The sequence below is a fragment of the Anarhichas minor genome, unplaced genomic scaffold, assembly GCF_050575085.1.
Source record: "Anarhichas minor isolate MPS153535 unplaced genomic scaffold, ASM5057508v1 ptg000040l, whole genome shotgun sequence".
Taxonomy (NCBI): domain Eukaryota; kingdom Metazoa; phylum Chordata; class Actinopteri; order Perciformes; family Anarhichadidae; genus Anarhichas; species Anarhichas minor.
In genome coordinates this window covers 16,357,555-16,374,736 of record NW_027466486.1, presented here as the reverse complement: position 1 = coordinate 16,374,736, position 17,182 = coordinate 16,357,555, and the positions used below count along the sequence as shown (strand labels likewise).

The following is a 17,182-nucleotide window of genomic DNA, read 5'->3' as shown; positions in this document are numbered from 1 at the left end:
GGTACGAAGCTCCGCAACTGTCACAAACTGTTCTCCCACAAGGTTTCAACACGTCAGACTCTCCTTGTCATCGCCAGGACGAGACAGATCATTTGTCATCATTTCAACATTTAGTACAATGAAATAAAAAATAAAGAAACTACAAACTTTTTCTACAAACGTAAATGAGCTAAAATGTCAAGATAGAAAATGAAAAACACATAGTATGAGCAACAGTACAGTAGACGCAAGGCTCAGCTTGATTCTCATGCTTTGGGAAAAAAAGTGTCAGAAAAGAAAAGAAACTGGATATCACTAACTGAAATGAACAGACAATACTCTAAGTGCACCCCTACTTGTTCCTGCTCCAGTGCAGTGCTTGAAAAGTGATTATGTTTAGATGAATAACTGACTTTAGGACAGACAAGCAGGAGAGTAAAACACGTCATACTCACAGCGTAATTCCTTATATATCCCAGCTTTGGTACAAGAGAGAAAGGAGATTGTTTAACTACAGTCATCGGGAGGGGGAGGGGGGGGGGGGGGGGGGGGGGGGGGGGGGAGAACACAATGAAAACTTTGATATTTGCTGTCTTGCGTCTTATACACCACGGTGACCAAGACATTTTGGAGTTGACTGCCTTGAAGGTGTTTTTGTAGTAAAGTCCATGATTTATTCCCGGTGTATTCTGGTTGAATTAGTTATGCATTTTGTACTGCTTAAAATGTAATGTTTTTTTTTTTTTTTTAAGATGTTTTACTCAAAATTACCTTTTGATGTCTTGAGTCAGATTGAGTGCAATAATTGCAGAAGTTACAACAGATATAGCCACTACTCACAGTATTAAGTACTGTCAACATGGACACTTAATTTAGCTCCGTCGGAAGCAGAATATGATGTGTTTCTAAAGAGCTTACCAGATGATGTAACATTTTCTGGCAGCCATATGAGAGGTTTTCTGCTGTTGCTCTAATGACAGACTTGAAATCCTAAACTTCATCCCAAAAGAACTTCATTTGTACTCTTTTTATGATCAAAAGAATGAACAATGACAAAGTAAAATGACAATATTTTTTGTGTGTAAATATCGTTAGCATCTTAGCTAGTACGCTAGCAGTTTCACATTAGCTAACGATTGCATAACATGTTATCCCCTTAGTAAATATAAGTGTTCGCTAAAGTTTGCATCATATGTAGCTGGCAGTTGTGTGTTAACATTATGATAGGTTTCTTCTGCTAAATATTTAAAAAAAAAGCTACAGTTGAGTCTGCCTAACAATGCTGAAGATAAGAGTTTACTGTGTAAGCTAAATTTGAAAATAAATTATTAGGTTGGGCCTTTGGTTTGTTCAGCCTGGTGCCGTGGGCATTTTGTTAACATGAATGTAATGTCTCAAAAAGCCAGTGGGACAATTGTTTCCCCTCCACAAAGAGATTACAGTAAATGAAGACGGTATGACTAGAAACAGGAAATAGTTCTGACAATGGTGGCACAACGCTATTTATAAACCATGCGTTAAATTCTCATGTTCAGTATAACCATGAGTTAGCTTAGCCAAACTGCTTAATTTCACAGCCAAGAACTTTTAGCTACCTAACTTAGCACTAATTTGCCGTCAATTAAAGAAATAGTGCGCCGTTAGGGGAATTACGCTTATTTATCAAGAAAAAGTTACATAAAGTGACACCCTGCAAAACCACAAATTGTCAGTTTTTCATTACTGTCTGTGTTGTTGCAAACGAGACACATTGTGTTGATTATGAGCTTTAGCTCTACTACCAGTCCTTATGCTAAGCTAAGCTAATGTAAAGTGAGTAAGTGTATTTCCCAAACTCTCAATCTATTCCTTTAAATGTTAGAACCTTTGCAGCTGATGAACACTATAACAGTAGCATCATGTCCAATTCATGCTATTCTCAACATTACCCACATGGTAACAATACATGTCCACACAAGTATATATCGCGATATATACAATGATATCATGCTTGTCAGTCTTATATTCTCCCCCTGGGACTTACTGATGAAGATCACATGTACTTGCAAGGAGATGTGTGTAATACTGTAACTGTAAAGCCTCTAAAAAGATATTATATTAAAGTGTCCAGCTGATGAGAAGGAAGGAATTTTACCTTGTTTCTCTTGAAATAGGCCCTGCGGCAGGCGGCGAAGCACTTCTCGCTGCAGAAGCTCTTCTGCTCACTGCCCATGCTCAGAGAATAGCGTTTGACGCCGACCTTCTGGCACCAGGCGCACATGATCTGCATGTTGGATGCATCTTCGTCTGGAAAAGAAACAGCCAGCAGTGAAAGTGAGTTAGGATGGAGCTCAGTATTTCCCGCTTCTTTTTGTAAAAATAATTTCCCAGGACTTTTCCAGGACTTTTCCAGGACATTCGCAGAGACGGTCTGGCTGTTTTATGTGTAAGTATTAAAACGCAAGCAACAACTAAATGTATTAAACACAAGGACCAAAAGGCATTAACTCCAACTGACTCAGCCCAGCAGCAGAGACGGGTAAATCCGCTCAAGTTCCAAGCCACAAAACCACTGTAGGATTTGTAATGAAGGCCTGCCATGGGTAAATAGCAGAACCGGATGAGCCGGGGAGATGGGAAGATGCCTATTTGTGGCTGTGCTCTGTGGGTGTATTAGAGAACCTGAAGTCCACACAAGGATGTACTTTGATGGTGCTGGAGATGACAGGTGTTCAAAGGAGGCTGAGACGGTGGGCGTGGTCCCCATGCTAATGTGCATCCTGTGTGAGTGTATTTACCACACCGGGGTCACAGAGAATGTTTCAATAATTCTCGTAGTTTGTGTTCTTACATGAATGTCAGATGGGTGAGGTTTGTTTCGCAAAATACATGTGTGTAAAAAAAACTTGTATTCAATATTTGTAAGACAATTTGGACTTTTCTCTGACTGACAAGTTACACAACTCTGATGTGAACTGACCTCATCTGAAGGAAACCCCATCAATCCATCTATCATCCATCAATCTATTTATTAAACTGATGATTCATGATCAGAGGGCAAAAAAGAAAAGAACCAGAAAGACCAAATACTGTGACAAAATAATATTCACATCATAGAAAAGACGTAAAAAAAAAGGTTTACATGGAATAACTTTTTTTATTTTTATCCCAATATAAAAGTACGTTTCAAATAATATATGTAGGAAATAATGTGAAATAAAAGTATGAAATTTGTGGAAGTGAAATCAAAATGACAAATAATAATATTGCCAATAGCGGTTCTAACAGTAGATTGGGGTTGTTTATTTGTATGTGCCTTCGATTTAGACGTGGCTGCGGTGGCTTCTGTGTGGTCAGTGTGGGCCACAAATCGTTTTAACACACCCTCTGTGACGGTGAAATGCCTCTTCTGTGGTAAACTGTGACTGCTGGTGATGAGCTGCGGGCTTTTAGTGCCATCACTCTTGCAATGAGAGAGATCCTCCGAGATTCCCTCCAGTATCTCCCAATTATCACATTATGACTGCGCGGGTGTGAGGCCGACGGAACGCAGGCCCATTAGTCTTTCACCCCCGCTCACCTCCTTATCGCACGCTGCCCGGGCTTTTCACCTCTTGTTGAGCTTAATGGATCTGCGGGGCCATCAGAATTTAAGTAAAGACTAACTCACAATTAAGGAAATAACTCCCCAAGGCCCTAAAGAAAGCACAGTGGACCCAACATGCATATTTTATGTCTTTCCTCTCCTCTGCTGCTCTATCTCATTCCTATAGTCTCTCTGCCTTTTTGTGTCTATCTGGATTGCTGCCCACTGCAGTGATAACCCAAAAAACAAAAACAAAAAACAAGACATAGTTTCATCCTGGGCTGACTGGGTGGGTGGATCAGGGTTTGTACATTGCTTGGAATAACGTCTGTGCCGCGGCATAATGAACAGGATTAAAGGCCAACGTGAAATCACAACATCTCTCGCAATATCTCAACATTTTCACGCAACGAGACATCTTGAGTTGGAGTTGTTTGTTTTTTCTGCCTTCCCACGTCCTGGCATCTCGTAACAAGCCTGTCTCAAAACACTCACATCTGCATGAGGGAGGGGGGAAGCTGCTAGTAATTATGCAGCCTCCATACTAAATGCCACCATCATCCGCCGTACCTCCACCTCAAAAGGTCCTTTGTCGGATTCTGCGGGGCACATGAATAATTCAGCATGTGTGGGGGGGGAGGGGGGGGGGGGGGGGGGGGGGGGGGGGGGGGGGGGGGGGGGGTGGCGGGTTGATGCTGGGCTTTAAGTGGGACCACACCATCTGTTTCCCTGCCTAGGCAGGGCCAGCGGGGACTCCTCTTGGGCGATGCCAAGGCGGCCTAGCTCCCTCCGCCGGGGCGTACCAACCTCCTGTGCCACAGCAGACGCAAGGGATAATGAAGCCCTCTGTCTGGCCGAGGAACGCGGACATTTCCCTCAGAGAGTTGATGGGGTTATATTGACACTCGGGCAGGTGGAGGAAAACAAGGTGTACAGCAGGTATAGCTAGCTCATTAGTCGCCTGTCCCTGCCTGGTTTAGAGGCTTTTTCGGGGCCATCGCAAAGACAGAGAGTTTTCACGATGCATAAACATTCAGTTTCCCTTAAGTGTGGAGGAATCAGCAAGTAGGTTTTGTCCTTTCGGTACAATGTGTCTAGAGAACAGCTGTGGACGGGATCACTGCCATTTCTTCTAGTTAGGTGTTTTGACTGGAGAAATGACTGTTTGTGTGTGTGCTTTGTGGTTGGCAGTTTGGGGCGAATACATCAACAATCTTGCATGGGCTGAAAATGACCTTGTTCTTTTTGGAAAGATAAAATGTAGCCAAATTCAAATCACACACATTGGTAAGCATAAAACAGTTGAATATGTATGTATCGGCTCTGGAGGTGGACTGGTTCGGCCATTTTGTTCGATTTTGTCAGTGTTTTTTGCCGGCATGTTTAAGTGTTTTCCTGACAAACAAGGACATATATACGCCTAAACTACTTTTAATTCATCTCCTGTATGTGTCTTTCCAAAAAATAGTGTCAGTGCTCCCTACCTGCAGGGGGCTTGATCAATGGCGGGGGGATCATGGGGACTATGATGGGCAGGTTGCCATGCTCCTTGGTGCTGTGCATGGAGGTGGACGCTGTGGTGGAGGACTCTGTGACTCCGTTCCTGGAGGCTGGCAGAGACTGGGAGCTGTTGGCTCGATCCGGAGAGCCTTCGCTGCTCTCCGTTGAAGTTGGGATTTTTGGCAACAAGTTTTCTAGACAGGGGGAATTGAGCGAAACAAAGCGTTACTGAACAACTGATGAGATGTTGTGGCAATCGCTGCAAAATCTGCCGTAATGTAAGAGCCTAGTATGCCTAAAATCTGACACCAAGGGTCACTATCTACCATACTAGATGCACGAGTGATGAAGCATGCTTGTTTGGCTTTGGAAAAGTTTATGTTTAAAGCCCCAAAATAGTGAGGAAGTAAGCTACAATTACAGTTACAGCTGCACTTATAATTGACCGAATCTAATGTGAAAGGGGTCGCTCATAGAGATAAACCCACAGAGGATTTTACCCAACACTGCAGTGTGGAGCTTATTAGCATCTTTAAGCTCATTGCTAGTGTTTTCAAGCCCACAACTTTACTATGTTGGTTCAGTCTCACGGCTCTCATCAGCCCTGTTCTTGCTTCAGCTACCAGCTGTTTTGAGCAAAAAACGCCTAACGTTACACTACCTCTCCAGCATTTCTGACATTGGAGCTTTTATTAGCTAACGAGCCAGACATTTCCCTCTGGAGTTGGTGGAGACCAAAACAAAGCTACAAGGAGAGTGGCTATCGGGCTAAGATTTGTCAGGTGGACCCAAACGTGACTGCAAATGAATGCTAATGTCGCTCTGTGTCTCCTGGATGAGTGTGTAGGCAACTGTTACAACTTTCTAAAATGAAAGCGTGTCAACATTGTGTTTGCAGCTTGTTGCATTGCTCCCAAGTTCACAGCGCATCTACGATTCACGGATTGCCTCCACACAGCTCTCAACATGGCGCAGGCTAGCAGCTAGGTGCGCAAACAGTGCAAACAACGGTTAAAGTGCTGACAGAGCTAACAGTGTTAACCCCATGTAGGAACAGGGTGGGCGCTACGCATCTGCAAAGATACCGTCATCAGCTGACACCACCGTTATACCCGGCTCAAGACGCCATTACTCCACTATAATAGCAAATAGTTGTCTGCTGCAACATTAATGCTCTAAGTTTGAATTCATTACCTTTAAAGTTTAGAAGACATTCTTTGTTAAAATGTTTCAGTTTCAGTTTTAACGTTCAAAAAAGTCAGCCAATCTGCTTCATCAGAATGGATGTGGCTTCACATAAGATTGACCGTGGAAGCACAAGCGAACAGTCCATCTGTCATCACATCTTCATTCAGCAGATGCTGAAATCTGATTGGTGCGTGGAAATATGTGACATCACACTTTTTCCAACTGAGACCCGCCCACTTCAAACAAGTGAGGAACAAAATAAAAGTGCAGGAACCTATCAAGTGTCATAATCTAAACTTGTAAAACAGTGTGTTCATGTACGACCCCATAACTTATAGTAAGAAGCTGTTTCATAATTGAAGTTGTATGGGGCCTTTCACAACATGTTTCACATTCCATTCCATAATGCAGCACACAATCTCACTGTGGACAATGAAGCAATTGAGAGTGTTGAATGCTGGGCCAACAAGGCACAAAATGCACATGCTTTTTAATAAAAAGAAAACATGTTACAGTTCCATACCTTTGAGGACAGAGATGTGCTGTGGCGTCTCCCCTATCTCCAGGTTGTCAGAGTCTCTCAGTTCCACCTTGTCGTAGCCGTACCAGCCCAGCAGCTCGTTCATGGTGCTCTCTGCAAAACTCTGCAACACAGACAGTTGGTTGATGAGACGCAAGACAAACCAACACAATTTAAGTTGTAAGTCTTGCAACGCCAGCTGCTACTTCTGATAAGAAGTGATTGAGTAAATACATAGTACGAAATCAAAGGTGATTCAGATTTTTTTTTTGTTCCTATGATATACTTTGTAAATGTTACCCAAGCAAACATCTGGACATTTGGAAAACAGGACGAGGATAAATGAGGTTTGAGGTCACTTTTTGTAAAAGCGAATGGAACAGTCTGCTACTTTCATTGCATTCGCTGTGCTTCTCCTGAGACCTTGACTGTAAGACTCACTCCTTAGATTGGCCCACAGCACCGCATACCACAACTAATCAGGCCGAGGTATTGCGATCCCACTCAAATCTCAAAAACCACGATGTAGGTTTTTTCCCTGATGGACTGATAATAACCTCATCACAGCACACAAACCAGCAGAGAGAAAGTATCACTACAGTGACAGCAGAGATGAGGGTATAACTTGTGGGTTCTTAAAGCTCCCTCCTCTCTCTTACGCCTTCTCTGATAGGCTGAAAATGTTGTCTCCGCTGACAAAAATGGCACAGGGGTTAAGTGGACCATGGGGACCACTGATTAATGGGACCCCGAAGCTAAGGAATCCAACAACAACATGCCAAAGACCATACATATTTTTTGTGTCATGGCTGTTGTTCAGTTATTCTATACTCTTGCTTAGTGGGAAGAGATGTTATATTTATTCATAATGATTGATTTTGATTTGTTTGTTTATGGTTTGAGTTACCTTCATCCTCAGGGGGCCTTAACCCACAATAAACGCCAACTTAAAGTGTATTATGTTAAATCCCCTTAACATGCAGTACAGTTCTCCCATTCTGTTTCCCCTTAAGTAGCCTTAAGGTTGTGCGGCATGAGTTTGTAAAGACTGACCCACCGTAGGTGCTGCTGATTATTAAAGGAATATTGCATGATTTTGGAGAAATACATTTATTTGCTTTCTCTGGCAGGGAGTTAGAAGATCGATACCACTCATCGCTCTCATATCCGTAGTCTAAATATGAACGGCCAGAAGGCGATTAGCTTAGCTTAGCATAAAGACTGGAAGCGAGGGAAAGCGGTAGGCCTGGCTCCATCCAAAGGTGATAAAATAAACTAGCAGTGGTATGTCTCCTTTGTTGATACCGTACAAAAGACGAAGTGTAAAAATGACGCGGTTACTGTATGTGCTGTTTCCCCTTTTTTCCAGTCTTTGTGCTAAAGCTAAAGCTGGCTTTAACTTTATATGGTTATCCTTCATATGTACAGAGTGGCATCGATGTGCTCATCTGTGTCTCAGACAGGAAAGCCAATAAGCATGTTTCCAAAAAAACTACTCCTGGAAGTGGTTTTCAACTTTTAACTGGTTAAATATAAGAGGAGCTAAGTAAGTAGATACCCTACATCACTAATAACTGTGTATTTCAGAACACAAACGCATCACGGTGAACAACCAATAACAACACAGTGAAAAACACTAATATAGAGTAAAATAGCACTGAGCAGTAAATAGCACTTCACAGTCCACAGCCATCCAATGTGCTTTGAGTAGGGCTGTAAAGTCCCAACGTTCACCAGCGGCACAGCGGAGCAGGATGCTATGCAGATATAGTATGCAAAAATGAACACGCCTGATCTATGCAGGTGAAACATTAAAGTATTTCCTCCACTACAGCCTCTAGCAACACAGTCAATAACCACTCAAAACTAAAAAACCATAACCCCGCTAATGTATACAGCCCATTATCACCATCCACCTCTCAGCTGGAATATTCCCAGAAGCGTCCATTCACTGAACCCTAAACTGTGGTAAATGGTTCAGCTACCGTTTGACTCGGAAACGTAGATGGAAATGTGCTTTCTGGAAACAAACTACAGCTGTAATTATAAAACATTACTCACAGGTCACCAAACTATCGGCTTAGACGGAACACTGGTCCTCGGCGCTATAAATTATGCTTCCTACATATTGCTGCTAAACACATTTCTGTACATTCGTCTTATAATAATAAACACATCCAGCTAAAATTTATTAGCCTTAGGTACGGGACGCGCCTGTCAATTTGGCGCGCGACAACAGCTTGTAGAATCACATAACGGGCTTTGCATTGGCAAACCCTGATGCCCTGTGCAGTGCGTTGCCACAGAGATGACCCGCCTTGTCTTGCCATTGGTGGTCTTGCTCCAGATGAACTTGACAAGACTCGAGTGAGTTCATTATTTTCTAGCCAGTCCCACTTTGTGCATTATCTCATCGGGGCAGCAGCCGACACTCATCAGTCACTGCATTAAGCAGCTAAATGTCAATCACAAACGGCTCCCGTCGACACGTCAGAGCCAGAGCGATCGTGTCGGAGTGGTTCAGTGCCACCCAGCACATCCGACTCTTGGCTGATCTAAATATAACGGCAAAATATAGACATCCGCAGATGATAGAAGAGAGTATCTGCATCTGTAGCCTTCAAACCGTTGCTACGTTCTGAGAGGAAAAAAGGGCAAAAAGCATATTCAGATTGGGGCCTAACTGTTGGGCAACAGTTAGGCCCCAATCTGAATATGCTTATAAATAAACGTAAAAGATAATTGCCATCTCAGATGGATGTCTGATTTGACAGGAAGGAAGTTGGAAGACAAGACACACGCATAGACTTCCACTTCCACACTACTTTGCACTGTTGATTGTTGTTGATTGTTGTTAAATGTTATGCACCTCCCGTCATGTCAAATTCCTTGTATGTTCAACATACCATGGTAATAAACGGTTCTGATTCTGATTCTGATGAACTTTACAGGTGCACTTGGCAGCTTTGCGTTTTGGCAGTGCAAGTTTAAAAAACTATAGGATAAGTTGAAAGTTCCCACTGCAGATTTCTCTTGAGATTGTGCACTCACTGCTGGAGGCAGGGCTGGAGTATTGATTTGTGATTTCCTGTGGGTGAGAAAAGTGACCGTGTCTGCAACCAGAATTTAATTTGGGCAAATAAAGTGAAACTACTAGGTGGAGTACACCTAACCCAGCTCCACTCTCAGTGGAGATGGGTTAGGTGTTTTATTTTATTCACATTAACATACCTTACGCATCTCCAAAAAAAAAAATGTCTCTGTCGGACACGCAGCATGTGGTTGGTCCACTGACTCAACTGCTTGATACAAATTCAATTAACGGAGCACCAACACAAAGCGCAGTTTGGATATTGCTTACAGTGGTAATATAGTAAGGGAGATACAAGTGGGAATGAGCCCACACACACACACACACACCGACACACACACTTGTTTAGACAGAGGCAGATTTCCTCCTGCTTCATCAGCAACATTCACTCTCCGTTTCGAAGCATTTCATCGAGAAATTCATGATGTGCTGTATTTGTACCTCAGAGACGCAGCACCGCTCTCGGGTCAGTTTTGCTTTGTTCATATGGAGCGTATAGTAACAGAAGTACTTCTGCTTGAACAATGCTGAGTGACAGCATTGCTCACTCCGCCTGAAGGTTCCTGGAAGTCAGATTTAGTACCGCATCCTGAGCAGAGCTAAAGTTAGGTCCTGACAGCTATACACAGAGGTGTTTCCACCCATGGAGACGCCTTGTGTCTTCATGGCATTTTGAAATGGCCAAAACATTTCTTGATTTAAACTGGGGGTCGATGCTGTGTGGCATTTGCATGTTTTTCTCCGTATTCACCCAGGTTCCCTCCAAAATTTCACAGACATGCATGTCAGATATAGCAAATAGTTCACGGCTGTGAATGCAAGTGGCCCGATTAGGGTGTTTTATAGCCTTACACACATTGCGTTTCTTTCTTACACAATTCTTAAATGAATCAATTAGGTAAAGAAAATGTATGATATCTAACCTGAGAAACCGAATATGAAACAGTGCTCTGACAGACTCAGAGTGCAAACACATGCCAAGCACAACTGCGGCGATTAAGCACAACTGCGAGGATAAAAACCTTGAGAGGAAAATCATCCTTTTGAACAAATGAGTCGGAGCATAACCCAACCTGAGTGTACTGCGGAGTGAAACGGATGTAGCTGTAAAATAACCACCTCGCGGAAGACAAAAAAAAAAAAAACACAGCATCTCTCTGTGTCTCCCGTTCCTTCCTACCGTACTGTCCTCTGTGTCACCCTACTACTTTGAGAAAGTAGGAGTGATATTAAGAGTGCAATCTAATCCCGGCTGGCGGCTCCTCAAAGCGGCGGCACCGACTCTGGCTCCGGGTGAGCTGGGGAGGAAGAGGCATTGGAAGCACATGGGCAGCTGCAGATGTCTATATGTTACACTGGATGTATAGCTTCTTCATCAGCTTTTATTTTTTTATGTGTCAAGTTAGAAAAATTAAATTATTTGCTGAAATTTATGGCTCTGAGATAGTGACTTCATTTGGTCTGTCCATCTGTCCTAATTATGTTGTTGACCTTTTGTTAACTGCCAACATCAAGTTAAATTTCCCTCTGACCAAAGTTTTGGTCCATAACAGCGTTATCTCCAAAATATTTGTTATTTATGGTCCCCCAAATAATGAATATATTTCTAAATGTTTAAATCATCAATAAACGTTTTACTTTAGAAACATCGTCAGATCAATATGTTCACTTGTACACAATAAATATACAAATCTAATACACAGACTGCCATGATTAGTTAAGCTCATTCATGCTGCCAAGAGGAGAAACCCTTTCCAGCTAACGCTCAATATTGACTGTGTAATGCTTCCTCCGAACAGAAACTGTCTGTGTGTTTAGTTCTGTTAGTTCTGTTAGCTCTGTTAGCTGTGTCAGCCCCTGTTCGCTGTTGGCTCTGTTAGCTGTATTAGCCGTTAGCTATTAGCTCTGTTAGCCAAACACACCGCAGGACTCTGCAGCCCACCGGCTGCTAACAGCTAACTAGCTCTCCTCCTACCGACATGAGAGCACTCGGTTCAGTTTGTCATTTGCTTAGCGCTTCATTAAAACTTGACTGAAACAAATTAAAACTCACCCAAACTGTCTTGGTTAGCCTTTCCACTGTTCCAACAATCTCCAGCCCTGGTTTGGTCAAAATAAACCTTTAATTCACTAAGTTAGATGACAAATATGCTGGCTCTACCCGCTGTTTTTCCCCCACTGTCTATCTCTCGTGTTCTTCGGAAGCAGACCATTAAATTATCAAAATTATTGAAATGACAAACATCACCCAAAATTGCTTTAAAAAATGTTTGCCCAGCAACTGCTACAGCTAACTAGCTCTCCTCCCGCCAAATTGAGAGGACATGCTGGGGTTTTGCCGGTTAAGAGAAGTAAGGAGGCAGCAGTCAATGACAGTATAACCACGAGAGGTCCTCGAGCACACAATCAGAAAGGAGCACAAAAATGAATAGGCTGATGGGTCCAACAGTATGCAAGATCTTCCGTGGACAGACAGACACAGAGATGCACACACACTCACGACCGAATACATAATCTCCCGGCGGAGATAATAATAATGCCAGCAAGGACCGATTGCTTGCTAATCAATGCGTAAGTCATTGCAAAAAGTCAAGAAATGGCCTAAGACATTATTGAATTGTTATATAATGATCAAAAACCATGTAACTGATAGATTTGACACCACTGGCATTTTAAACACCACTTCTAGTTGACACTGTGTCAGGTTTTGAAGCAACTTCAAAGCTGGTGATGTTGAATAGTATCTCAATATGTTGAATGGTGTTTTTAACATGTCATGTAAGACCTGTGGAGGGTTGAATCTCCCCCACCGAGAGAAGGCCGGAGAGCACGCTCCACTGTTATTTTACAGTAGAGTTGCTTCTTAATAAATCTACCCTAAACTGGTTTACAATTAAAAGTATTTAATCCTACTGAAGCTAATACAATTACAGAATGAAGTACACTACTAACAAAATATATAATAATATGATCCGCGCGGAAAAGCTATTCACTCGCGACTCAGCCTGAAAACACAGATGCTTCCACGCTGAGAGCCGAGTAGGAAGAGAGTGAATACCTTTCCAGCACTTCCTCTTACAGTTTGAAATCCCCTCCCTTTTGGCCATCTTAATTCCTATTGGCTAATTTCGGTTGCCTCCTCCTGGCGTCAGGCTTCCGAAAACCCTCGCGCGGGCACAACCTGCAAATGTCTGTCAAGAAGTCTGACTTTCCCTTGGCTATTCTTCACAGTTTAATACATTCAATGACTGTCTTTTATGGCTTAACACTTCTTTGGTAAACATTCTATATAAAGATTAGGATTTGCAACTTTTGGCAAAAACCTTCACAAGTTTCACAAGCAAATATTAAGGTGCTACAATTCTACTAAGATACACTTCTAACTACAAATTCTAAAACACTTCTAATTATGAATCTTCTAATTATGTATTCCAACATACTTCTAATTATGATTTCTTAATTATGAATCATTAAACACTTCTATTATAATTTCTTAAAACACACTTCTAAACCCCAAATTTCCTACAGACCAGTAGGGCTTGTGGTAATGACGATGGTGGGAATTGGATACCCTGCGGGTAGAAACCAGAGCAGGTCACTGTACACCGTGATAGAATTCCCAAATCCACGCGCCAAGTTTCCCTTCGCCTCCTACTCCGCCTCCTCCACTTGCCCACTTTTCCACTCCCCTGCTCCCTCTCTCCTCCTCTGCCTCTCCTTCTCCTCTGCTTTCACTTCCCTCTACTTTCCTTGATATGTGATCCAGCGGAGAGACACTCAGGTTACAGTTTTTACAGCTTAGCCAGCCCAGCGCTTTATACATTCCTTTCTCCACTGTTTCTTACCCCACTCTCTCCAGCCTCTCATATCCCCTCCAATGCCCACTCCTCCTTGTCCTTGATTACTCACCGGGGCTTATTTTACCATGGCACACATTAAGCAGCCGTGAAGAAAACACTGTCAGGCTGTTTGGTTTTGCAGAGTATGAGATCCTCACAAGGGCACATTGTGTGTCTGTCGTGTGTGTGTGTGTGTGTGTGTGTGTGTGTGTGTGTGTGTGTGTGTGTTGTTGTTTTTTGGGGCCTGAAATATTGAAGATGAGAGAGGGGAACAAACTGGCTCATTTTATTCTGAACCTGAATCGAATAAGTTTTCCACAGGAAATCAATACGTTAAACTTCACATACTGGCTTCACATAAACTTCACATAAACTTCACATACTTCACATACTTCACATACTTCACATATGTGAAGTTCACATACTGAACTTCACATACGTTAAACTTCACATACTGGCTTTACTGGCTATTATCATGCAACCATGTTAAATAGCTGCAAGTCTGCAGCTCGTAATGCTATGGGTTCGGGTTTACAGTCCGATCCATGTCCAGGTGTAATGTTCTCATAACCAACCATGTTATATCATATCAGATACAGACATATTTGTTTGTCAACTTATCAACTCCCATAATGTCACAATAACAATGAAGGTATTGAGTGAAATAGGCTGCAGCTAGTTCCCTACCTTTCTATCCGTGGATCAGTGTATTCCTAAATTAAATCTGCAGCCGCTTGTGTGTGAGAATGTGTGTGTGTGTGTGTGTGTGTGTGTGTGTGTGTGTGTGCGTGCACACGTGCAATAGGAGATGAAATTCAAGGTTGCGTAATGAGCTACAATCGAACTTGTTTAGCCTTTGAAAGTGTTTTGACACCTTAACCACATCTGCTGCTCCATTCAGCGAAGCTTCCCCTGGTATTGACGGGAGATACTGAGTTGCCACGGGAGAGTGGTGTTTTCCCCCGGTACGCACCAGCAACACAGCACCGTCTGCTGTGTTTTCTACTGACATCTAAAAAAAAGAATATATATATATATAATATATATATTACACAAGCTATTTGTTGAGTTTGGTACATCTTCATATTGAAAACTCAGGAGCCACGATTTGACAGATCACTGCGCTCACAAATCAAATGAATGTGCTTTAATTGAATGAGATGTTAAAGTGACACGTCTTCTCTGCAAAAAAAATACATATTGTAATGTAAGATATGTCGATTCACTGAACCCTGACTGATGACCTTAAGTCACGGCATCCATCACCTTCTAAATAACAGCAAAACCTCTATACCTTCGAATAAAACCTCATGTCTGACCGGTGACTGACATCCTGTAATTACTCGACCAATCTGATAAATTACGAGAGGGGACATTTCATTTTTTGCTCTCCCCGGCTGTAATGATACAAATGACCAAATAAAACCTGGACGGACAGCACTTCAGTGTGCCTAAATTATGCTCATAAAGATTTCATCCATTCTAAATGCTCCACTGAGACTACCTCAAGTGCTCCCCTGATAGGAAATAAGGAAATGTCTCAATGGAGACCTGACTCACCCCCCCTCCCCTCCTCCTCCTCCTTTCCAGACAACAGGAGGATGGGTTAACTGTATTCATTCTCAAACTGAGGACCATTACTTTTTTATTTTTTATATCATCAAGAAAAGAAATTCCACTTCAACAAACTGTTAATCTGCCAATGGAATAAAAAAAAATATCTGGATGCAGTTTTAATAAATGAGCAAGGACAGCTCTGAATGCAGCTGCAAATAAGTGACACACTCAAGGAAAATACCTAAAAGACAGTACTGTGTTACATTACACTATCGTGCATTATCATGCATGCAATATCGCATCCCGTTCCTTCTTGCCATATGATAATCACCAACAAAGCATCTAGACTGTCATCAATAGAATAAACATAATTTTTTTTACAGTAAGAGAGAAGAGGCGGTGACACGTGAACGCGGCTGGAAAGAAAAGCTTTTATTCCAGCAGGTTTTTATTTTATTTGTTCAAGACTCGCTCAAAGCCAGCACCCTCCTTCTCCTCTGACAGCCTTAAAATATACAATTTCCACAATCATCCCCGATGTGATCACCTGCATATCCGCCCATAACAGCAGAGGCCTGGGTGCATATGTGTCTCCAGCCAAATGTGTATACAAACAATGAAGAGATGGAGACAAAGCGGACACACAGTCTGCCTCTCTCTCTCTCTCTCTCTCTCTCTCTCTCACACACACACACACACACACACACACACATGTCAGGAACACTTTCTTTCTCCTCAAAGGAGCCGCGCGGAGCACGAGGCTCAAATATCATCGAGCAACATATAAAAAGATAAGGAATAGAAACAACGTGTGAGGTGAACGTCGGGGGGAGATCCGCTGCAGGCCGAACACAGGAGACAATGTGCTCCTTGTCGAGTGCGTAAAAGCTCACAGACGCACATCTGGATCACACGCCTCTGGGCAGCACACACGCACACTCACACACATAAACAAAAACCCACGCAGTGGGACCCGCAAAAAGCATCGCGGACACGCGAGTGCCCCCCCCCCCCCCCCCCCCTATCGATTCGCACTCATTAAGCACATCGGCTGCCCTCCGTTGCGCCGTAGTTCCACAGTATTAATAGTAATAGTAGAGGCACTGTTGACGCCTTCACTGACGCACTGGGTTTTCCATTAACTCCGGGCCACACCATGAAAAGGCAGGGCAGCGCAAACAAGGCGAAATCATGACACGAAGCGACAGGGGAACGCGCGCTGTAGCCCTCGCCGATTCAAAACTTACTACGGGAGCAGCGAATGGGTACCGCATCCATTGTGCTGGCAGGGTGCGCTGCTCGGGCTAGCATTCAGCGTGGACAATAGTACTTGGTTAAAAAAAAACAACGCACATACACACAACATAAATCAAAGTTGCAATCATGCTGCCAATTGCACTTGAGTGTATCGTCTATTTCCTCTGAGGAAGCCCGGTGTGGTGCCTCCACGGACATGCATGCTCTGCTCCTCACAACCACTCTGCTTCCACGCGTAATCACATGCAAGTGGGCAACAGACCCCCGTTTTTTTGTTTTGTTTTTACCTTCATCTCTTCATTTATTTCCCTTTTCACCGGGTGAGCTGGTTTTCGGCTTCTTTTATTTTCCGGAGGTCTGCCCTCTTTTTCCATCTCTGCCATGTTTTCTCTGAGATACTTCTGTCAATATTTGCGGTGAGGAGGGGTGAGAGAGGGGGTGAGAAAGAGAAAGAGAGAGCGAGAGAGAGAGAGAGAGCGTGAGGCAGCGGCTGCTGTTTACAGTCGCCAGACGGCGGATGTCTTGCGGCTTTTCAGCGGCCTGTGTGACGCTGGTGATGCCGCCGAGGGCTTGCGGTGCCAGGCTAAATCAGCCATCTTCTGCCCGTATTCTCCGCGGTCCGTGCACCAGTGGCGAAGCCGCCTCTGTGAGTCAAAGGAGAGGTTGAGTGAGGGGGTGAAGGATGG

General features: G+C 43.2%; 1 protein-coding gene across 1 annotated transcript in view; it reads right to left on the bottom strand.

The window, feature by feature from the left end:
• Positions 1 to 16,879, bottom strand: part of sobpa (sine oculis binding protein homolog (Drosophila) a) — a 34,093-nt gene extending 17,214 nt beyond the window's left edge. Inside the window, exons 1-5 of the mRNA XM_076108142.1 lie at positions 16,784 to 16,879; positions 6,756 to 6,876; positions 5,029 to 5,238; positions 2,114 to 2,265; positions 435 to 458 (exon numbers count right to left, since the gene is read on the bottom strand). Of these exons, the coding sequence (XP_075964257.1) occupies positions 435 to 458; positions 2,114 to 2,265; positions 5,029 to 5,238; positions 6,756 to 6,876; positions 16,784 to 16,879 (603 nt within the window). The remainder of the gene's footprint in view (positions 1 to 434; positions 459 to 2,113; positions 2,266 to 5,028; positions 5,239 to 6,755; positions 6,877 to 16,783) is intronic.
• Positions 16,880 to 17,182: the final 303 nt, after the last annotated feature.